Below are 25170 nucleotides of genomic sequence, written 5' to 3'. Positions count from 1 at the left end.
TATTCTAATTATAGATGATTCGTGACAAAACTATAACTTGCTCTAATGGTAAAACAAAAATGTATGCCTTTTTACTTTTAAATATTGCTGAATATATTAGGTTTACTTATCATTCTCAAAGTTGGCATAAAATTATGTCACGTATCACTATTACTATATGGTTTAATAAAAGTAAAATTATTTGTGGATTTGTCAGCAAATAGATTTGCTTCAGTATTTGCAAAAGTGTCATGACTCCTAAAGTATAAAAAGAAAAAGCTTCAGTTTAAAATGTTATCTTAATTCACAGATAAAAATCACAAACCCGAAAGTTTTCTAGATGGCCACATTATTGTGATTTTTAATAAACAGAAATCAATATACTACACAGAGTAAATATAGGAAAAAAATTAAGTCTCCAAATTGTTAAGACAAGAACATAAGACAGTTATATTGCACTCCAATGCACAAACTCACATAGAAAAAATCAGACTTTCAAGATTCAAAAATCCTTAAGAATTCAGTTGTTCGACCCCACATAGCCCTTAAATCCTGTGCAAAAGAAGATGTAATAATAAAGTAATTAACAAAGTATAGGCAATCAAGGCCAAATTTTCAAGTTTAAGTTCCAGTTTTTCTGCCTGCCTCCCATATAAGCCCAGACAAGTTAGTTAGCCCCTTTGTCTTAATTTCCTTCTTTGTAAAATAGGAGTAAAGAACCTATCTTATGGCTCAGTGATAGAGCACTTGCCTAACACGTTTGAGGCACTAGATTCATCCTTAGCACTGCTTAAATATAAATAAATAAAGTATTGTGTATATCTACACAATTTTTGAAAATATTTGAAAAAGGAAACTCCCTCAGAAAATTAATAAAATTAAATGTATGAGTAAAATTAAAACAGTGTCTGTTGCATAATAAGTGTTCATTACATCATGACAGCCATGATAAATAATAGCCCTAACAAGTAACTTTTGGCTTCCCTGTGAACATGGCACCTCCAAAAGCAGGCTATTCCATTTTTGAAGGGTTAAAGAAAACTCCTCTTTATAAAGAATAAAAAATCTATTTCAACCTATAGTTCTATTCCATGGAAATAATCATAATGGTAACCCTTTCAATACCAACACACAGCTATTATAGTACTTTTGTATCTCTGCCCCACCCACCAACCCCTAGGGAAAACATCCCAGTTTCCTTCATTTCTTCCTCATAAGACATAGTCCAGCCATTCTGGTCATTCTGGTCTGAGTGTGTTCCAATGCATTTCTCTCTTTTAGAGAGTGATTGCCTAAACAAAATATACTCAATATTGTCTGAACAACAAGAATTAAGATACACTATAACTGCCTTAGAGATACCATGTTTTAAAGATCTAATGCCATGAGACAGAGTTCAGTTTTTTGAAAGTGGGACCTAAGAACATTAAAGCAGGCAGGCCTACAAGTGAATTCCTTGGCACCTGAAGCAGCATTCTATCAAGTTCAGCTATGAGCTCATTCATGTGCCTATCAACTCAGGCAGTCATTTTCATTTGGACATTCATTACTCAAAACTACCATATTCTACCTAAACAATACTACCAGGGTAGGCTGAATTGGCTTAAACAATTTTAATCTTGAAATCAGGAAAGTTAAAAGTGACAAGAGACTTGGTGATTCTAATTCAGATATTCCATTTTTAAGATGAGAAAACTGAAGTCATGAGATATTGAGTGACTTTCCTAGATCACATAGTAAATTAGTGGCAAAGAGAGCACAGGTAACATCCTTTCCTCTAACTTATGCTCTCTCTATGTAACTCCAGGAAAAATATTTCCACTGCACAGAAAGAATTTTTTTTCTTTTCTACAATTTAAGGTATTGGAGGAAAAGTATTATGGAGAAGTTGGAGATGTTGGACTAGTTCTGATGGAACAAAGTTTCTACGCATGGAGAGCCTCAGGATCCCATAGAGTTTTTCTTAAAGGACAGCTACTTACTCTAGTGTCAAGTCAATTTTCTTCATTTTCTCCTCCTTTTGCAACTGTTTTTTTTTTCCTTCCTTATTTGAAAGATACCAGTGCACTTGTAAGAATAACTGTTATTATATAATCAGCAAGGCAAATAGTATGTTTTAAATGAAGAAACCTCTCAGGGTATGTTCTTCATACCTCACAAATCTTATCATTACAAAGTACCAGAGTCCAATTAAGACTTGTCAAATTCTTTTTTTTTTTTTCCTTATGGAGATGCTATTCTATGAACAGGGAAGTCCTTCCGTGGCCAAGCTAGACAGATTACTTCAAATATCACACACACTTAGCCCTCAGGGCTACTCTGTGAGCTCAACAATCTCATTTCATTGGATCTTGTCCAGTAAAATTCTCAATTTTGAGGATTTAACTATAAAAGCCATCAAATTTCCTTCTAATATGTCAAATAAATATGATGGCTTCACAAAAAACTCTGGGTCATCTAGGAAAAATGTAAATAACATCTCCAGCTGTCTGATTTGTTTTTACAACTAGAACAAGTACAAAAAGATAAAAATGATTCCCCAGAAGTGATGGTGCTTATAAAAGAATTATCTATCCACTCACCTATCTGTACTTGCATTTCCAAGAAAAGGGAAATACAAATGTCACCAATTTAACACAAAGTAGTAAGTAAGAAGTCTAATTCTGCCAACAAGTGCCCCAATGTCTACAGATTCTACACTTCCCAACCTGAGGGCAACTAATGACTGAAGTTATAATCCCACAGCCCATGGCTACTCTCAGGAAAGGGAATGAAAAGGCATGAATATTTTTTCTTATCTTCCAAATAGCAAAACACTAAGATTCATTCCTTGACCTATTTTTTTCATCAAAGAGTAGTCAGGAAGAGAGTTAAACTATAACATCACAAATACAGAAAGCAAAATAAATAAACTACATTCAAAATACAAACAAAATACATCAGTAAGAGAACAAAAATAAAAGAGGAACCTTTAGTAAAAGCACACACCAGGTACAAAATAAATTAATACAACTGAAGGACTAATATTAATTCTGAATTCAAGAGTAAAAATGTTCTCAATTTGTTCATGCACACATTAATTTATATTAGCTAGTTTGGTGCTATGCAAATTTTTTAAACCCTAAATAAGAATAACTGCTACCTATGTATTATAATTTTTCATTAAGTTTCTAAGTAGATGAATCTCTTCTGTTTCACCATTATAATCTATTTATGCTTGAATGAAGGCACATTTCCTCTCAGAAGTTTAACGAATTTGAGAATATTGGATTTAAGGTACTCTCAATACACTGGCGTGGAAACAATTCAGAGGTAAATTATAATGAAAGCAAAAGTTTACAAAATAATTTCCAATCATTTTATTAAATAAGCTTTTTCATTTTCTAGGGTGCTAATGAAATATAAAGAAGGTAAATGAAATGCATAAATATTCATTGCTAATTTCAACCTGATTGCAAAATTTTATTAGCAAAGGTTTGTAATTTATACTTTAGATTTGAGAATGTGATTTATGTAAAGATATATCATTGAACTCAACTTGCATCACCTAGAAAAGTACTGCCTAGAGGTCATGGAGCATAGTGACGCCAAAATAATAGTTAAAACATTAATATTATATAAAAATACCGTCTCAGTGAGAGTTGTATTAATAAAAGAAATAATAGCTAGAAGTTGCTCTTCTTTTAAAAGGTTACATTTCTCTTGGAAATTTTATTGCAGAGGACAATCAAACAGTGGGATAGTTTGCATACTAAGGTAATTAGGGCACATTCCTTAGAGGTATTCAAGAAAGATTAAACATGTTTGTGGAAGGAACAGAGTAGGGTCTTTCCTGCTTAATGTAGGTGGTTTGAGTCAATAATCAGAGATGGCCCTTTCAATCTTATCTCAATGAATGGTGCAAGCAGGAAGCATTATGTTAAAGTTGTCTTTATGGAAAGCCAACCTCTCCAAATTAAAAAAGGTAGATCTCGGTGGAATGAGATGGACATCATTACTCTATGTACATGTCTGACTGCACATATGGAGCGATGCTACATCATGTACAACTAAAGAAATGAAAAGTTGTGCTACAATTGTGTAAAATAAATCAAAATGCATTCTGTTGTCATATATACCTAATTAATTTTTTTAAAAAAGAAACAACAAAAATTGTTTTAAAAAGGTAGATCTCAATTTGTTCATGCATGCAAACACAATTCTGGCTTCCTCCTCCCAAAGCAATATGCTGCCTATCAGAGTCATCACCATCTTACTGATCTAGAAGGACCTTGAGATTCATCTCTATCTCTAGATATGAAAAGCTCAAATTAGCATGCAAATGACAGCATACCATTTAATATATACTTTATTTTCTACAACATTCTTAGAAGCATAACAAAAATGTGCACACTTCATTATTCCAGTTATGATATTTCATTATAGTGATGTACCCAGAAACCAGGTAAGGAATTGCGTGGAGGAATTCTGTAGAAGAAATTAAACATTAGCCAGACCTACCTGTGGCCTGAAACCACACGAGTGGAGTTCTGCTTTAATCAGAAAATTATTGGTGTCCTGATATGGGCTTTCACTGATTAACAATGAACAATTTTGAGAAAGGCTTATCTATCTAAAAAATAAAATCTACACTTGAATGACATTTTAATCCATCAAGAAAAATAAAAAGGGATGGGTAGTACAGTGGTAGAGCACTTCTTAGTATGTGTGAGGCGCTTGGTTTGAGTCCCAGCGCAGCAAAAGAAAAAAGGAGGGGAGGGGTACTGAATAAAAGAATCCTGCTCAAACTGTTGCTAGACTAGATTATGTAAGATTGTCTATTAGTAATCCAGTCTCATTTTAAATCATTTTTATAACTCAACTTCTCCTGTGTCCAGAAATGCTACCAACCCCAAGCTATACTTTGGGTACACAAGAATATTTACATATGGGTAGTATACAGGAAATGTCAAGCCACAGGAGCAGCACCACTGTGAGACGTTACCAGCAGCATATAGGTGAAAGAAATGAAAACAAAATCATTATGAAACATAAAGGTACACATGAAACTGAAAACAATTAGGAAAATATTGGCTCTATCCCACAAAAGATAATCCTTGTGAACATGCAGGAATGCCATAAATTATAAGTGAATGTCAGTGGAGTTCATTAAGAGATTCATGTTATAGTCAGTGCTCTGCAAACTCCAGTCACTGGGTCTCATACAGTCTGAAAGATTAAAATAAAAATAAACATGGCATATCCCATCTCCTTGAAGACATTCTGTATACACAATTTTATTACACTGAAAAAAAGATACTAGGGTCTGATTTTCTTATAACTATAAAATACAAAAGAAATACAAGTCATTGCACAGATGTAGCAAAGTACTGGGTTTTTATATTTTGGCAGGTGCTCAATATGCAGCCCACATAATCACATGTTAATGACTGGAGTGGGTTAATCAGTATGCATACCTGATTCCTTAATGTCCAAGGGGAGGGAAGCCAAATATTCCAGAGCATGCTAATGTTTCTACTTTTGATAAAGATTTTAATAATATACTAAGTAAGGAGGAAAACTTTTCCAAAATGTTTCTTTAGAAAGGTGTATTATATCATTAAGAATAAACATAAAATTATTCATCATTCTATTAACATTGAGATATTTCTAAGAAGCATACCAGTAATTCTTTTTTTATAAAATGTAGCCAGCCATATTTCAGGAACTTTTTAAAAATTACATGTTTAAAAAAATAGCAGAAATGAAGTAATATGCATAATCATGGTATAAAAATTATAAAGGTTATTAATGTGTTAATACTAGATAACACCAGTTTTCTATTCATTGGCTATAGCAAGTTTGCCAAATTGCATGCAATAAAACATGCTTTTATTTTTTAATTCAAATTGTAAACAAATTATTTCTGACATTAAATTTCTGAGATAGATTTAAAAGGTTACAGTTATGTGTGCTAATAGAGTTTCAAATTTATAGAAAATAGGAAATCCCCAATTGGGCTTCCTAGAGAATGTTGTCTGACGACTCCAGGGCAAGGACAGACATTCTCACTTATTAATAGAAACCTAGGTTTAAAGCTGGGCATGGTGGAACATGATTGTAATTCCAGTGACTCTGGAGGCTGAGGCAGGAGGACCATAAGTTCAAGGCCAGCTTCAGCAATTTAGCCAGGCCCTCAACAATTTAATGAGACCCTGTCTCAAAATAAAAGATAAAAAAGTAAAAAGAGATATGGCTCAGTGGTAAAGCACCCCTGGGTTCAATCCCCAGAAAAAAAAAGAAAGAAAGAAACCTAGGTTTGAACTTTACTTAAATTGAATCAATTCCCCAAATCTGAAAATTAGGAGAGCAGCAACTAAATTTCTTAAAAAATAATTTATGAATGTTTTTTTCCAGTGCTTCATAAACAAATCAGGTACCACAAAAGATATACATAAATCTTACCTAAGGCATTAAGACTGGAAACTAGTTAGGACTAGATGAACTAGTGGCTTTTACTATACTTTCTAAATTACAATCCCTATAAAAGAAAGGAAATTAATTTCATTTGGGTACTGACTACCATTTTAAATTACTAAATCAATATCCATCCCTCCCTCCCTCCCTCCCTCTCTCTCTCTTCCACACACTTGCGAGCGTGCATGCACACACACACACACACACACACACCAACAGTTAGGGAGGTTCATTTAAGTTTTTAAATCTTTCAAAAAGTAACAAGATGAGAAATCTTCTAAAAGTCTGTCACAACATAAAGCATGGATAAAGCTTTTATCCTTACTAAAAATTCCTGGACAGTGTTATCACACAATGACAACGGCTCCATTCCCAGAAATGGTATAAAGTCCACACCAGAAATTTTATGACTCCAAGTGAACTACATAAAACACTCCAGAGCTGATTAGCAACTTCATGAACTGAATGCAACAGAGGAAGAGAGTAAAAATTGTTTGCAAGCAAGAAAGCCTTGTTCCCAGTAGTTATTTATTAAATATCCCAGCAGTCCTATTATAATTTTCTTTCAATTACAACAAAGGACATTATTGGCATCTTTTATTTATAATGGAAAATTAATTTATATTGGAAAATTCTAGAAACTTAAAAATAAATAGGTCTCGAAGAAGTTGGTATATTCTACAACTAAGGGTCCAATATGGTTCTTCCTAGTCAGACTACTAGGCAAAAGCCAGATGTTTGTAATGCCATTTTTGTCAATATAAACATGCATGTGAGTGCACATGTGCACGTGTATATAAGGTCCCATTTATAATCTTATTGTCCTCACACTGTATATTTTGAAAGGGAGACTGTTGGTACCTTCCCCCAATATCCATAGCCTACCCAGAAGACAGCTAAGAATAGTGGCCTCTTGCACAAAAAGCTGCTGTGTCTCTTGCTTGGGGCCATTGTTTGGCCAGGAGTATGACTACCTGCTTGTCACCTCTCCTTGAACTCCTCTCCACCTTACCTCTTGTTCATTCTTGATTAGGTTCCTGCTATGTGTACATTACTTAAACTATTCTCTCTACCCACCATATGAATTAGGTCTTCTTCAGAATCTCTTGGATCTCTTCAATGAATAACCTCCCTAACTGTTAACTCCTCTAATTTTCAAACTTTCAGCTGCACTACTATAACGGTTTCCTAATAGGTGTTCCTATTACTGATGTTGTCTTCCACAATTCATTATCTATACAGCAGGCAACATGACTAAAAAAAACAAAATAGCCAGGGACAGTGGAGTGTAATCCCAGTGTTTGGAGAGGCTGAGGCAAGGAGGATCACAAGTTCAAAGTCAGCCTCAGCAAAAGCCAGGGGCTAAGCAACTTAGTGAGACCCTGTCTCTAAATAAAACACAAAATAAGGCTGGGGATGTGGCTCAGTGGTAAAGCACTTGCCTTGCATATGTGAGGCACTGGGTTCAATCCTCAGCACCACATAAAAATAAACAGATATTGTGTGTCCAACTAAAAAAAATATTTAAAAAAAATAGGGCTGGGGATATGGCTCAGTGATCAAGTGTCCCTGAGTTCAATCCCTAGCACCAAAACAAACAAACAAACAAAAACCATGTTACTCCCCTACTTAAAATTTGAAATAAAGTGCAAACATCTCACTGTAGCCTACAAGGTCCCATAATATCTATCATCTCCTGTCTCCTTGATTTCATCTCATAGCCTTCATTCCCTCTCCTGCCACTCCATTGTTTTCTGTTGTTCAAACACATCAATCAAAAGGCTTTTGTACTTCTTATACACTCTGGTTGGGTGTCTTTTGCCAAGTCTTTACACAGTTGGCTTCTTCTTGCTATTCCAATTTCAGCTCAGATACCCGTCTTCAAAAAGACCTTGGACTGGGGATGTGGCTCAAGTGGTAACACGCTCGCCTGGCATGTGTGGGTCGCTGGGTTCGATCCTCAGCACCACATAAAAATAAAATAAAGATGTTGTGTCCACCGAAAACTAAAAAATAAATATTTAAAAATTCTCTCTCTCTCTCTCTTTCTCTCTCTCTCTAAAAACAACCAAAAAAAAGACCTTGCCTTTCTCGTTGCTTAATTTTTTATCACATTCTTTAATTTCCTTCATAGCACTTGTCATTTTCTGAAATTGTCTCAATCCCTGAAACTTTATAAGTTCCATGAGAGCAGGAATCTTATCTTTATTACCCATAATGCAGTCTCTTGAACCTGGAATTTAATATGGATGTGTAAGTATATACATCGAAATAACTAACAATGCTAATACCTACTTTAAATTATAACTCTAAAGCAAAAAATAAAAAAGAGGGATCTAAGTAATGTATACCTCAATTAATTCATATGACAAGTAGTTATATATAAATTGCACAAAAAAAGTTTTGTAATTTGCAAACAGATTCACTAACAATGTATAGGCTCACCTGTTCTTAACTACGCTTAATATTTTAGCAGAAAATTACTATGTCCATCATATACAGATCACTAAACATTACCACAAAAAATCTCTCTCAATATTTGTAACATAGAATGATACACTGTACATTTTTCCATGAAAATATTTGTATTTATTCCTGACTAATGAGAAAAGATATTGACACACTGGCGCCAGATCAAAACAGCAGTGGTTGAACATAGAGAGGAGAGTGAATTCTTATGTCTACTAACTTTTCAACCATTGAATGCTGTCACCAATTAAATAGCACATTAAATTTAAACTGAACATTTTGTTGTCCATAATATAAATAATTGTTATTAGAATCAAAGTCTAAAATTTTCACCTCACATTGGTCTTTGAGTTCTTATCTTTAAAATTTCTGTTTTACTTCTGTGTTTATGCCATAATAAATTTTTTGTCTGTAACTATGTGATCTTATATTTTGTTAGAGTGATGCCTCAAAATAATCAGAGTTTTAACAAGTGTTTTTTTTTTTTTTTCTAATCAGGAAGTGGGGATTAGCAGAACTAATTTTTTATTGTTACTTTCTCTTATACAAAAGCTCCTCTGTGCTCTCAATATTTCAAAGTTCCACCCTTCCTGAACCCAGAAAATAAGAAACTTTTGGGTTTTGTTTTTAAATATTGGAGAATGAGGGCCATTGCTGAAACTAATAACAATAGAAACTGAACATATAAAGATAAAATTTTGGTGTTTTTAGATTTTCTTTTAAATTTTATTTCTTTACAACTATATTATGAGGTTCAATTACAGAAAATAAAAAGGCACAATCCACTGAAAAGAACTGCAAGTTTCATGTCACTTCACAAACATTTTTTTTGGACTTCACATTTATTTTAAAGTAGAAAAAGGTAAGATTTTTATTAAATTTGTACATTATTTATAGTCCTCCCATGCCAACATGCACATACTCAAACGAGGGCACCCACTAACTCTTTGTAAGTGTTCAGGTCTGCCAGAAACCTAAAATCCTTCTATTAGTTTTCTTTCCAATAAAGTGAAATTGTTTGGTGATATAATACTTGCAGTATAAGCCACTATAGGTCTGATGCTACAGTTGTTACACATTATTGAATCTATCTATAGTGAAAAGGCAGCACAAAGGGAATTTCCAAATGCAGCTGCTATTTCCCATTTGTTAAATCCCTTTATTACACCATATAAGTACACAGCTGGGAAATACTATAGAGTGGGAGTTAAAACAAAATATTTTGGCTTCCAGACATTCAGAATACACAAAGACTTCAGTGGAAAGCAAAGCTTGATATCAAAAGAGAGTGAAAGTTTGAAAACATTTCTAGGAACATGATTTCTTTTCAAACTAACATATAAAATATTTATGACTTAAAACTATTTCATACCATCATAAATTGCATTTAATACAATTTAGTTGATAAAAATTCAATATAAATTACTAATATCTATTTCTGACAAAGTATTAGATTATAAAAGTTTGAGAATAACTCACCAAGCAATTTGGCATTTGCCAAGAAAGAAAATTTTATAAGAAATAATAAATAAATATTTTCTAGAGAAATAAAATTTGAACTGTATTATTGGGTCCAGTTATTTGTATTTGTCCAGTTATTTCTAGTCAAGTTATTCATATTTGTCCATGACTATATATTTGGCATAAAAGCCAAAATGTCTTGAACCTATCTCTTCTCTCCATCCCCTCTTCCTCTATACTAATCCAAGTCACTATCATCTTTCATCTAGATTTCTGAAATGGTAATCCCAATGAGCCTTTCTCCTTTTCAATCATGCTTACTTCCCATCTATTCACTATACCACAGTCAGAATCATCTGTTTGAAATGTTCTTAAATCCTTCAAAGGCTTTTTCAATGGTGTTAGATCAAATCTCGCCTTCATCATGTTGTCTCCAAGGTCCTGTTTGATATGAGGCCCTATTTCATCAACAACATCTGATGCATCCTCATTTATTATACTCCAACCAGAAAGATCATCTTTTATTTCCTTAAATTAAATTATATTTTTCTCACTTCAAATACTTCATTCATGCTGTTACCTTTGCAATTCTTCTCTTTTTGGCACTTTTCCAGGATAGTATCTATCATCATATAAAATTTTTCCTCCCAGTTTTCCTAACTACACTACAAGCTTTTTGAGAGTAATTAGGTTGATGGTGATCCTAGCCATCTATTCTAAATTAGGTTTGCCCCATTATGTTCTCAGATAACATTATGTTCTTTTTCTTCATAGCATATATCACAACTTTAATTGGGCATATTTGCATGTATATTTATTTAAATTCTATCCCCTGTCCTAGACCCCAAGAAGGCACAAATCATTGTTCACCATGATACAGCCAGTACCTAGCTTTTCTACCTAGTAGAAAGCTTGGTATATGAAAGGTGCTCAGTGAATATTTGTTGAAATAAAAATAAAACATGGCCCCATTATCTTGCCAATGAGCAGTGGCAGTGACTGGATATCTATATCTCATCTATTCTACCTTGGAGATATAATATGATAAATTTAAGTTCAATCAAAGAAACAGACTTTAGTCTTGCCTATTTTACCTTCCCCCTTTTCCCTACTTAAAGAAAATAAATCTTCTAGTGGATCTAATTTTACAATGTTGATTGCCTTCCAAACTAAAATTAGTCAAGAAATGTTTCATTTATCTTCCAATCCCATACTTCTCACCTACTTCTCCAAAGCACTGGCTGTATTTGCAAAATCATCTCAAAAAGAAAAATGTCTCTTCCATAAGTTACTGAATTAAGTCCCTGAGACAGTAAACATACAGCAAGAATTAAAATATGTGTTCTCAGTAGTAAATAGTTTTACTATTTAAATAGTAGATACAGTTTAAATAGTATCTTATTTTTTTATTAAGGAAGAAAAATTTCCTCATGTACCACTTAAAATATTTTTTATTAACTTTCAAAAGTTAAGCAATGAAAAACAGGGTTTAAAACTTCTAATCTAATAAAATATATTAAGTTTTTGGTTTCTTCTGGATTCTAAAACAAACGGAATATTTTTGCTTTATACTAGATAATTAATTTCACTTATTATGATTTCTGTTTTGATGGTTAGAGATGGAAGTCAACTTGGGAAATCTGGCTCTAGTACACTACATTTATATGATATGTTGCTTCTACTTTTAGAGAAAAATGCAGTCTGATTGAACAATACTGAGGAGCTTTACTTGTCCTTTGATATTAATATATAGGGACATAAGTGAGAAGAGCTTCATATAAATCAAGACTAACCATTAAAAATGATAAGTACCTGATTTTCCTTACTGAAGACATATTCACCATATGATCTCATTCACATAGATATATTTGCTTAATTAAATTTTTTAATATTAACATACTTTCCTTGATCATATCTATTCTAATATTACCAAGTTCATCATCTTAAATTCAGGGATTCAGAGAATAAGATAAACAAACCACACCCCATAAAAAATATCAAATATCTTTTAACAAGTTGACCTAATAATTGGACATAAACTAAAATCACAAAACAGTTTCAAAGTTTTCCCAGTTACTAGTATAATAGTAACATATATCTGGTGATTGTTTCATGACATGAGCACAAATAACTCTAAAGCCATATATTTTGAGCTTTCCCTAAAACACCTACATAAAATTAGGACATACTAGAAGACCCACTTGGTAGCAATAACCAGATTTTAAAGCTCACCATTCTTTGCTGAGATGACAGAACGCTGTCCCAGTCAGCATCTTGTTGAATGGTATTGACAAGTGTTGGTAGCTCCTCAGAATGAGGTTTGTTGTGCATTATGGGGTGCAGAGGCAGATGGGAGGCCACATGTTGATCACTGCCCTCTTCCTTTTCCCTTGAGGTCAAATCCTGGGTCATGGCTTCCTCTCCATCAGCTGCACAGGCAAATGGAGAGGTGGCTTGCTTGGAAGACATTCTTCTATAGAAAAAGGAAAATGCCATGAATTCAAAAGGATTTTCAACAACAAAAGAATGAACTGTTCCTTGTATTTGACTAATTCAGAAGAAATAAAGTTCTTTAATTTTAGAGATAGTTAAAGTCTACTCTAAACCACTGATAAAAAAAACAAAAAAACTTTGGACTTATATGTCCCACTTTCCCCCTGTGGTTTTAATTCTGCACACCTCTTCCCAGAAATTTGTGCATATTTCTCTCTTATCCAATCCATAAATGAAATTCTTACAGAATATGTCTTCACAATGTATGGTATATATGTGTATATATTTTTCCTCCCAGTTTTCCCAACTACATTACAAGCTTTTTGAGAGTAATTAGGTTGATGGTTAGCAGTGAAAAGAATGAATGAATGGAATGACAAATGAGTTGGTTTGCAGGAAGATTTGAGAGCAAAAACATCCAATTTTTCCCATGGCTTATGTAAGAACAAAAGAAGTTTATGTACAAAAGTATAATCAAAACAAATAACCCATGATGAAGTCCTAAGCAAATCTGGTCCTTACTTTTTAGTTTTCACCTTTCATTGTGAGTACCAGACTAACACTATTTTACATGGTGCTGCTCTGAAGCTTTCTAAAGACCTTGAAGATCTGTTGATTGTTGTAAGTTATCTTGTAAGTGACTTATTTATTGAGTGGCTTATAATGTTAGATTAGTCTTTAGGCAGTTTTATAGCATTTGAATTAGGTATCTGAAATAAATATACCACTGTTTTATGTTAGAAAGTACATACAAGATTCAAAGCATTTCTTGTGAAAATAGTAAAATGCCTACAATGCAAAATATTTTAAAACCTCCAAAAATAATATTGAACATTCACTTGTGTATCCACAAGTAAACATTGATTATATTTTGCATGACATGGTCTCCAATCTGTGTTTTCATGTGCAATCAGATAATCATGGCCATTAAAAAGAAGTTCAAGATAGTAGAATATCATTTTATGAAAATGAATTTCCTAGCAAAATGGGTAGTAATAAAACCACCAAAAGTTTTAATTTAAGAAAACATTTTTTTCTAAAACTTTATGTTGTTCTTGGTTTATTGTATCTCTAGCTCTAAAACTGCTGTGTAATGAAAGGAATGAAATCTCCACCTTAATTGCTCTTTAACATTAATTGATTTCATACCATTTTTTTTAAATGCACAAATCAGTTAACATAGGAAACCACATGAGCATTTTTCAAATTAGCAAATCATTAACTTGCTAGTACTGTTTCTACAGACAAATAAATACTGATTAAAGGGTCTAGAAATCTGAGATTAACAGTTAAATTTACAAATCTGTCACATGCTTTCATGAATATTGCAGTGAAGGAAATATCAAGTGCAAAGAAAAATAATTAAGTTAATTCCAATTTAAACAGTAGTTTTTATGTAGCAGCCCATGTTTCACATAGGATTTAACAGCTAATGTTAAATTTCTCACAATTAATGAGGGGGCTCAGATTTAGTATCCTACAGTGAAAAAAAATTAATATAAGATCAGCTAATCTAATTATGCATAGTTCTAAATAAAAGTATTACAGGCTTTTGAAGTGCTTTGAAACATATTAAAATGCTGATACCTACTTAAAATAATCAGTCTACAAATAATAAAATTTCATCTATTAGACTTGATATTAGAAACTAAAATGGGGGAAGAATGCAGAAGAATGCCTATATTTTCTTTGAAGGTAAAGAAATTAAATGTTCTAAAGAATGCTATATCAAAGAATCAGATGCTTGAATGATTTCTATCAGTACCAACAAATGGACATACACAAAAAATGATAACCAAAGAATGTTTACTTAGTATACAAAAATTACTATATGGCTTACTTTATTGGCCCCATAAACACTATAGTAAAACCAGGCAAAAATTATAACTGATCTCTAAGTTTATCAAGAGCTTGCCACAAACAAAAGTGTTTTCATAGTTCAGATAATGACAGCTGATAATGTAATAAGTCACATTAAAAACAAAAGAATAAATTTACTGCTGCTTTTTAAAACCATTAAATACAATTGAAAGTCATAATCCAAAACTCAGAGTAACTTTAGCTCCCCCAATAAACATCCTCTTATTATAAAGAGAATTGGCTCTTTCCAATAGCAATATCTTTGATTGTTGCTTTAGCATAAATTAATCATGACACAAACCCAAAATGAAAATAGTCTCTTAAGAATAATTTCAACTATAAACTGCACTAGTGAACAATAGCCCACAATCCTAATTAAACACAACCGTGCAGCTGTAAAAATAGCCTAAATCTGTCCAAAGCTATGAGTTGAGTTTAAAGGCTGGTTTTTTAGAGTGTTTTCTTAAGGAAGGCTGGGTCCTCAGTCTTAATCAGCCAATAAATTATTTCCTGCAATTACATTAAATAGAAAATTATCTTCAAATGGGGAGTGTTAATTGAAAATCAAAATTCAGAGGGAAGTTTAGAAATTACACGCTGAATACAATTAGTGAGGAAAGGCTTCACCTCTCCTTCATCAACAGTCTTCTGGTGATTCCTCCAGTGACCATCCAGGAAAGCTACCTATTTATAGCATCACACAATTTGTATTTTATTTTCCACCTACAAATACAAATGTGTATCAAGGTTACAAATAAAAGACAGGCTGCCAAAAAAAAAGTCATATTAAATGTAACTGTTCATCCTCAGTTCACACCATTTTAAGAGGAAAAGGAGAAGAGGGAGGAAAAACAACAATGGTTAACAACCAATGGAAGCATACTCAACTTTGAAATCCCTCCTTTTAGCAAAGGAATTAATGTGTTTTGTCCCTCATTTTATTTAATTTCATGTGTTTTAGTTTATTATAATTCTGAAATATGTTAACAGAGAAAGATTTTTGTTCTTTTGGAAAGTATCTCTGTTTGATAAAATTGTTGGGCTTTTTTCAGGTTTGTTTTTATTTGGGGTTTTGATGTTGAGGCATTTTGTTCCTGATGATGGTTTTGTTTTTAAGTAAATGTGCACAAATTATTTTTAATACATAGCTTATTTAAATAAACCTTAGATTTGCTGATTATTAGATTCAATTTACTGATTTTATATGCAATTGTTTATTTTGTAATCCTTCAATTTATTGATTATATCCTCATTCATTTTCTTTCTTTAGCTTTCCCTTGTTAAACATTTTACTAGACCAACAAAACTGTATTCTAGAAATTGCAATTCACTTGACTTTTGGTAATACCTATACTACAACCTCTGTACTACAGCTACTCTCCATTAAAAACTCACAAATCAAATATACCTTGTTAATCAATGTTTTAAACATCATGTGGAATGCTTACACTTATTTTAATGCTCACATCAGTAATTTTACATTACAAAATCTTTCACCTCTCCTCCAATGTTTTAGAATAGCACCTTTGCCTAGCTGCTACCATATACAACTAATCAGCAAAAGAAAATAAAAATCTATGCGCAAATGGTCAATTTCTATGTGACTTTACTTTGTTTTATTTTTGCACTATTATAACTTAAAAAAATCATTCAAATGAATTGTTTTTTTAATTTGTATTAAAAAAAATCTTCCTAGTTATACCCCCTGAAAACAGGGGTTTATAATGGAAGTGCTGACACAACCCTAACTAAAGCAGCGCAAATGTTGCCGCTATAATACACAAAATCAAGTTCTATTATTCTAAACTATCCTCGCTCATGGGATTTTTCTTTACTGTGCTCCCAGCCAAACTGCTGAAGCATGAAAAATTTAAATGCAATCAAATGCGCCCAATTCTACTTTACTAGAACAAGTGTCTACAGTGGTACAATCTTAAAAGGAGATGCAACAGATTTGTTTGGTGTTTTTTTTAACTGTTTATTTATAATACAGTGCATTGGAGATAAAATAAAAGAGGAAATTACACTCACATGGTACCAGTGTATTGACTACACAGAGTACATTATAATCAGAGAGAAAAACTACATTGTCAACTTATCACATTGGTTAAACAAGATGGTTTTCTGGGGCATAGCTATTATCAAGTAAAATCTCCCAAGAGAATTAAATATCTTTGGGACATATAAAACTGAATTCCCCTCATATGTTCCCCAATTTTGAAATGTCTCTGACCAACAGATCAAGTGAATTCCCAGGATACCAGGCCAGTGGGAAGAACTTCGAGCTTAGGACATTAGAAAATGAGATTGTTGGAGATAAAGCCTCCAATAATTGATATTGGGAAGTCAGTAGGAATGCTTCTAAAAAGGTCATAATTATTCTACCCAAAACCTCCAGTATAAAATCTGAATGTTTAACCATTACAAACTGACTCAGACAATAAACTTACTTTCTGTTCTTAAACAATAAATTAGAATTAGTTGGCCCAAGATGTTATAAAACCATCAGGATTTCAAATACCTATATAAAAAGTCCTCTGTTTCATAAAATTATATTTCCTGGAACCTTTCTGATATGATATCGTTATTTTTAAAGTTATTTTTTTAAGTTAGGATTATATTTAAACAAATTTAAACTTTTAAATGTTTTTATAAGGCATGTCACTCAAAATTACATTTTTAAAATTATTGCTTGGAAAGAAACCATCTCTCAAAACTATTATTTGGTACTGTCCAAAAGAGCCATTGAATTCACTGAATTTTATTTATTTTTAAAACATTTTTATTACTTTTATGAGTATTATCAAATGGCCTTCACTTTTTAGGAGTGTTACATTTATTCAAAAGATTTCTGTTTTTTAACATAAAGCAACATTTTAATAGTTGGTTTACTTACAGAAAAAATAAAAAGTTCAGGCCAACATTCACATTTATTTTTGCAGCTCAGCCCTAGGCTACCAAGGGTAGACTTATTTCAGTCAGAATATTCACTGTTAATTTAATGTTGCACTTGATCTGATTCTGAGAAATAAACAACTAATTTTCCAAAAATATAACAGTGCCTCTCATTTTAAGGAGCATGAGTAACAGATATGTTCTGCTGCCAAAGTGCACAATACCCAGGAACCTTTACAAAGGATGCCAATCCACCCAGCCTAGAGCAAAGAATGATTTTAAAATCGTCTTCCTGTACACTAATTCCCATGTTTAGGGATCTTGGAAAGGAGTTACAAGGAGAAATCTGATTTTAGACATCAAAATGAAGACATTCCTTTTAAAACCTTGCCTGCTTTATTCTGGTAAAGCCCAAGAGCTGTTAATGATTCTTCGTATTGTTTTGCACAGCACTACCACCTCCTCTTCTCCATTCTGTCTCCAAACACTCCTGGGCTTTTGCCAGGTTTTTCTTTTCCATCTGTTTAATAAGCAATTGAGAAAATTCACGGGAAAGTAGGTAACTGATTTCAGAGCTCCTTGGAAAGTTATAAGCTTAATTTCTAGAGTTTGTAGCAGCTCTTTCAGAATGCATATGGTAGCACACAAAGACAATACATGTTAGAAAAAAAAAAACTCATTGACTTGAGTTAGCTGTCAAATCAACAGAGATGAGGCAAATCAAACACACTTGAAGCACATGAAGAATATCTATAAAGGGGCTTATCTGAGTGGAATTTGACTTTACTAAGGCTTCTGAATTTTCACACCAAAACTCCAGAATTGTCTCCAAGAACTCTCTGAGGTTCTCACAAAACAAGGACTACCTGGAATAGATTCTTCTCAAGTCATCAAAGTTTGTATTTCTGGAGTTTATATTTAGCTGACAATATTGCTGTCACTTTATATAGCTTAAGACTGTTCTTTGGACTAGAGCTCATATGTCTTGGAATGCTTTGACTCATGAATTGTTTCTCCTGATAATGTTACATCACGTAACCATCTCTGTCTAATTGGTTAGTATCTGCTGGAAGAGACAGGCAAGCAGTGTAAGGAATGGCTTGCTGACTGACTGCCTATGGAAAACCTATAATTATTACATTTGTCCCTGAGTATCCAGTTTCTTCCTGGGATCAAAACAACTTGACTTCATGTAACCTCTATCCTTTTTCTTGATTGCAATACTATTGAGTTTTCTGACAGTTTGTCTACCAGTAGCTTTGCGAGTTTTTGCTTTGGAAAGCCAGGACCAGAGTATATAAATAAAATCAGTGGCTGAACAATAAGAGTAAAACCAAACAATCACTATTATAAATACATACAAATTTGTAGGATTTTAATCAGCTCAATGACTTTATAGCTCAACTGAAAGACCTCTATTTTACTTGGGTGAAAGAAAGTTCTCTAAAATAATTGCATAATGAATTTACTCTTCACTTTGAATCTTCTATTCACATGAAATGAGAATCATAATTTTTAAAGTGAATAACAGAAATTCCTTTGTCAGTCTAAAAACAATCCACTAATATGGAAGCCCAATTATAAGATATTTTATCTAATTATTAATGAAAAAAAAAAACAGAAACCAGAACAGTAACTTCTAAAGAGAAAGCAAGGGAAGCTGTCACCATATATTTTTCAATTCTTACCTCTATTTTCCTCCTTGTTTAATATTGCCAGGGGGGAAAAATGAGAAAAATGAAAACTGGTACTAGAGAGACTGTTTCAAAATATTAAAGTTTACACATAGTAACACTGAACAAAATTATGAAAAAAATCTAATCTCTGAGGTTCTCCTTCAGCCACATAAAGCTATCTAGCATTTCCTCTCTTTCATGTAATTAAATAAGAGATAAATTTCAGATTCCTATCAAAGAAGGACAAGAAGAGGAAGAGCAGGAGGGAGGGATAGCAAAGAGAAGGAGGAGGGGAGAAGAAAAAGGGGAGGAGGGAAACAACCAAGGCTTTGCAGTTCATTTTCAGTTTGTCTACTTAATGAAAACCTCATTGTACAGCCCTGAAAACCATTTCCAGCAGGCAAAGTATTTCTGATTCAGCAGAGGTTACACAAGCATCAAAGCAGTTAAATATAGGTGCCAAGCCGCATTGCCAGGAGCTCTTAGTACTGTGAGTTAGTGTTACCTGACAGCTTAGTGAATATAAAATTACTTGTTTCTCCAATTGAAGACAATCAAATTGTCACCTTCCATTGTAATAATGCACAACTAGTGATCAGCAAAGTGCAAACATAATTACCATGAAGAAAACAAAAAATCAAATCTAAATCTCTCTGCAGAGTAAACACATCTATCTGGCTTCCCCAAAAAAGGAATGCATTTTAATACTGAGTGTTATGATGCAATCTTTATGTTATTTAACAATAAGACTTATTAGTCTTACATCAAATAAAAATGAAAAACAAGAAAGACCAATTCATGAAAAATGAATATAAATATTAGAGCACTATAACTTTCTAGACATACTACAAAGGCCTCCAAATTAAACACTACCATGTTGATCTATAATGCTGTGCATATTAGCAGCATGTCCATCATAAAAACCTTGCTTCCAGAGGTTTCTTTCTAGCTTAGAAGCCTTTCTGGAAGTTGAGATAGACAGACAGAATGCAACTTCAAAAGCTTTTTTGTCTCCATTTTTCCTTGAGAGAAAAAAAATTATGCTGTATTTTTGTTTTCTAAACTGGCCTCTATTCACCTCACAATATTGATTTACTACTCTATCCAAATTTATAAAATAATGAATGATAGGATACATAACCACAACTATTTCTGAGACATTCAGTATCTGTAAGTCTTGCCCAAATTTGGTGATCAAATTGGCTTATTATCATAGTTATCTCAGTAACCCAAAGCTAGGTTAGTAGCAAAGCACTGAAAATTTGACATGGCTTTCCCATTTTCCTAGATTACTAGTGTCCAAATAAAAACAAATACCATTAATATCATTATTCTCCAAAAAAACTGCATCTTAAAAACTCTCATAAAAATAATTTTATATTTAACCCAAAATTTAAAATGTTCAAATTTACATCAGTCCTTCAAATGTGGCAAAAACTCCCATTTTCAAAGTACTCCCCACTTAAAGGATTTTTTCTTTCATCAATTATGTCCCTCTTTTCATCAGAAAGGTACATTACATAACTAATACCTAATATTCCATTTTATGTGATACTGCTAAATAATGCCATGTATAATCATCTAACCCCAACTAAAATAATTGGGGAGAGGAGAAGGAAGCACTGCCAGGATGAAAGTAGAATGAATTAGAGAGCATCATCTGCAGACATAGGATTACCTGAGCTTGAATCTGAGAATATAAAATTCAGACATTGACAATCTGATATCTATTTCTTTAGAAGGATTGCTTTCATCCTATATAAATCTGAACAGGCAATTCAAACTTGCATTGCATTCCTCCTTCTCCATTTCTCCATTTTATTAGGGAAGGATAAAAAGATGAAGAGGAGGAGGAGGAGGAGGAGGAGGAGGAGGGAGGAAATGAACACTTTAGGTAGACTTGGTGGCTAAATCAGAAACAGAATCAGAATAAGAAGAAATAGGAGAAAGGGAAGTTCAATCCCTCATTGCAAGTTATATTGTGATTTGAGATCAATTTCATATCCTTTAAGTGTTTGGATGTGAAAAATCCAAACACTTGATTTTGAAAAATCCAAACAATTGATTTAAGAAAACAACTTTTTCCTTAATCTTACAAATTTCAAGAAATATAAACTTTTTTCCCAAGAGACCTTACTTATAAGCTTATACAATAAGAACCTCCTAACAAAGGGGATGCAATCAGTATTTTTTTAACTTCAATGATAAGAAACTTAAGCCCTGAAATTATACTCCTACAGAGTATTTCTTGCAATATAGTAATAACAAAGAGTATCAACAAGAGGAAGAAAGGAACCTCTTATCAAAGAAAGTCTCTGAAAGACCCTGAAAGACCCTGGGAATAAATGCTGGTGATGATTTTATCATAACCTTATGGTAAACGGAAGAAAAAGAATCATTTAAAGATTGTGTCGGATTTTTTTTTAAAGTTTATTCTACATGATCCATGAGGGCAGGAATCATGTCTGTCTTATTCATTACAGGATATCCAGTGCCCAGCACAGTGCACAACACTTAATAAACAATCAATAATATTGGGAAAAAAGAGGGAGGGAAAAGAAGACAGGGAAAGATAATATTATTATTTTTAATTAAAGTGCATAAATTATCACAGAAAATACCACTCACACATCAATGCTGCTAACCTAAACACTACTCTTTATCTATACTCCTTTTATCAAACATCTCATTACATAACATCTAAATTATATGATTATTTTATCTACATCCTCAATACTGAACTCTCTCATCTCCCCGAAACACAACAGTCCTCAAAAATGACTCAAGGCATTTATACCAAGGCTTCCTCTGCAATGTCATATGAAACAAACTTAAAACTATATTCATTATTGTTTTCCTCGACACCTTCTCTCATTCATTCACACCCAGAACAGTATTATTCTCACCATCATCCAGCTTCAAAACACAAACACTACACCCTTCTCTTTTTCATCCTTGCTCCTCATTGCCAGCCTATCATTAAGCTCCATCAGTTCCTCCTTAATAGTTTCTCAGGCTCATCCTTCTTAACATACTCATACTCAATCTTAGTACAAAGCATTATTACACCTCATACCTAAACTACTACAGCAGATTTTAAATCAGTTTATCTCAATTGAACATCTCCACTCCAAATCCATCCTGGAAGTAGAAATTCCCTTTGTCAAAGTACTGTCCTGGTCACAACCCAACCGTGGCTCTCCCCTGATGAAAGAATAAAGTCCAAACTCCTGACATTCAAAGCCCTCCATCCAGATCCAACCAATCTTTCCAAATTTACTTTATAGCAGCATACACTCTGACCTTCTACTGTACTTCTACTGTAGTGATATACTCAAACTGACCTATTGCTGCTTCTCAGCCTGTTCTTCCTTTCTTCCACCATTTCCTCACCTTCCTTTCCTATGTAGGCTCTCTTATCACTGTGTTTCTTCCACTCTTTCTTCACCTTCCTTTCTTTTTTAAAATATTTTTTTAGTTGTAGATGAACACACAGTATCTTTGTTTTTATATGGTTCTGAGGATCAAACCCAGTGCCTCACACGTGGGAGGCAAATGCTTTACCACTGAGTTATAGCCCTAGGCCTCACCTTCCTTTCTTATCACTAGCTAACTACCTGGGATTATTCTACATAACTATGATTCATCCTTTTTCTAATCCCATTTAGGTAGTACTCTGAGAAATTATTTTTATATCATATATTTAATACTCAATGCTAATACACAAAATAATCTTTTAAAGTATATGATGTCATTTTAATTTAAAATAATCCCATCCAGATTATAAACTTTTCAAGGATGAAAACAAAACTCTATACTTCTCTGTATTCCCACAGTAGCTAACACAATGTTTTGTGCAAAGAAAACACTCAGTAAATATTGCCTAGTTATTTAAACATTATTAGATGAGTAAGTAGAAATAAATTAAGGGTATTACACTTAACCAGAAAAAAGTACCCATGAAAGACAATATAAAGTAAAAGCTTCTAAACCTCTGTGAATAGTTTTCAAAGAGTGTCTCCTCTTCCCACATTTCCTGGCCCATTAAAATCATTCATATTTTAAATGTACTACATTTTAAACATCAAAAAATTCATGAATAAATGCTGTCAAAAACATTAAAAATATAAACAGCTGAACAGATGGACAGATGGATGGATGGATGAATGTTGGCGAACTGGTTGGAAAGATACACAGTTTTCTCTAGATGTTTAGAAAGTACCAGCCTAAGCACTGCTACATATATATCTAGCAATTAGATGTCATTATCCCTGTTTATTGTTAAAGGAAACTAAGGAAAAACTTCTTATTAAAAAATAAAAAGTTGCCTAAGGTCATACCTAGTAAATACAGAAGGCAGAATTTGAATTCCAGTGGTTTAACCCCAAAGCAGATGGTATTAGACTCACATGCTTCTGAAATCTAAACTAAGTAAATTTTTAGCTATTTTTAATTAACATCTGAAGCACTTTACCCTTCTTGTATAATTTTATTCTGAATATTCCAATTCTATATTCTTAGATACTCATTCATTCAGAACTAGTTATCTTTAATTTTTCCTTTATTTCCACTTGTAGAGTTGGAGACATCTAATTATCAGGTAACAACCCGAGAAAGGAAGGAGAGAGAGAAAAGAATGTGGATCAGGTAATACTCTAATCAACTCATATGACCCATTCTAGGATATCTGACAGCAAAATTGGTTGAGGAAGTAGTTAAAGCTACTGGCCCTTAAGACTTAGAGGTTCACTATGGTTTTTATACAGTAAATTTTTTTGTTGGGTATTAAATATAGATGAATTCTCCAGCATGTTGTGTTTTATTCTAATTAGCCTAGATGATCAACATTTAACTATATCCTTAAACAGAAAATGGTGAAATAAAACAAACATGTCACTGTCCATTCATTTCAAGGCCTAGAGAAGTATGAGATCCAAATATGACCTTCCAGCTCTGGCAAGAGAAGCCGTATCAGACACATCACACACAATTAGAGCTGCTTTGCTACAAAAGTAGGTATTAAGGACAGCCTTAAGGGAAAACAAGATAAGGAACTTTAACAATATGTATTTAACCCACTATACATCTAGAATGTTTCAGGGAATGCAGAGTAATTTATATATGCTCTTAAAATCTACCATGTAACATTTCATATACCCTAACTTCCCGGAGAAATAAATAGAAAAGCCTCATATACAAGAACATGAATTTTTATAAATTGTAATTGTCTATAAAAACTAAAGAAAGGTTTTTGCCACCAACCCAAATTTCCCCTACACACACACACACACACACACACACACACACACTAAGCAATCTTGTTTAGGGAATAACTAAAGTTCTGTTATCTTGAATTTTTTTCTATGCTTCCTCCACCACTCCCTCCCTTCCTTATAGCTATTTGCTTTAAATTTCTCACTTGCATTTGCTGGTACCATATTATCATAAACAGCTCCAGGAAAACATGAGAATCCAATTGTTTCCATGAATCATTGCACAGAATTGTTTCAGTTATCATTATAAAAGACAAGTATGACTACCCACTGTCTTGCATACTAAAAGATTCTTTACCAAGTATCTATTTGCACACCTATCAAGCTACAGAATGTCTAGTTTTCCCAAGCTATGGTGTTTGTTATGAGAAAAAAAAATCTGCATTATTTATCCACTGGTATTCTTCTTCTCATATAAGCACTCTCTCACAATTTCCCAAAATTGAGAGTCCTCTAAAAAATGTACACATAATTATTATGCCTAATCTATTATATATTTAGATTTCTTCAAAGATAAATTTTTATTTGCATCAACTGTGCCTTGAGCTGGAAAACTGCTACTAATCTTATAACAGAATCTAATGACAGAAAGAAAAGTGTGATGGAAC

At 33.0% G+C, this 25170-nt stretch overlaps 1 protein-coding gene across 44 annotated transcripts in view; it reads right to left on the bottom strand.

The window, feature by feature from the left end:
• Sox6 (SRY-box transcription factor 6) overlaps positions 1-25170 on the bottom strand; it is a 612624-nt gene that overhangs the window by 346559 nt on the left and 240895 nt on the right. For 39 of the 44 annotated variants that reach the window (XM_058576980.1, XM_058576987.1, XM_058576996.1 and 36 more), the window contains one exon: positions 12598-12838. In XM_058576980.1, the coding sequence (XP_058432963.1) occupies positions 12598-12834 (237 nt within the window). In that variant the 5' untranslated portion in view covers positions 12835-12838. The remainder of the gene's footprint in view (positions 1-12597; positions 12839-25170) is intronic. The other 5 variants (XM_058576994.1, XM_058576990.1, XM_058576989.1 and 2 more) reach the window with 1 other exon arrangement.

Source organism: Marmota monax, unplaced genomic scaffold, assembly GCF_021218885.2.
Source record: "Marmota monax isolate L192 unplaced genomic scaffold, Marmota_monax_Labrador192_F-V1.1 WCK01_AAM20220418_F8-fsc00061, whole genome shotgun sequence".
NCBI classification, from domain to species: domain Eukaryota; kingdom Metazoa; phylum Chordata; class Mammalia; order Rodentia; family Sciuridae; genus Marmota; species Marmota monax.
Note: the sequence above shows the minus strand (reverse complement) of the source record. Positions and strands in the feature narration are given on the sequence as shown.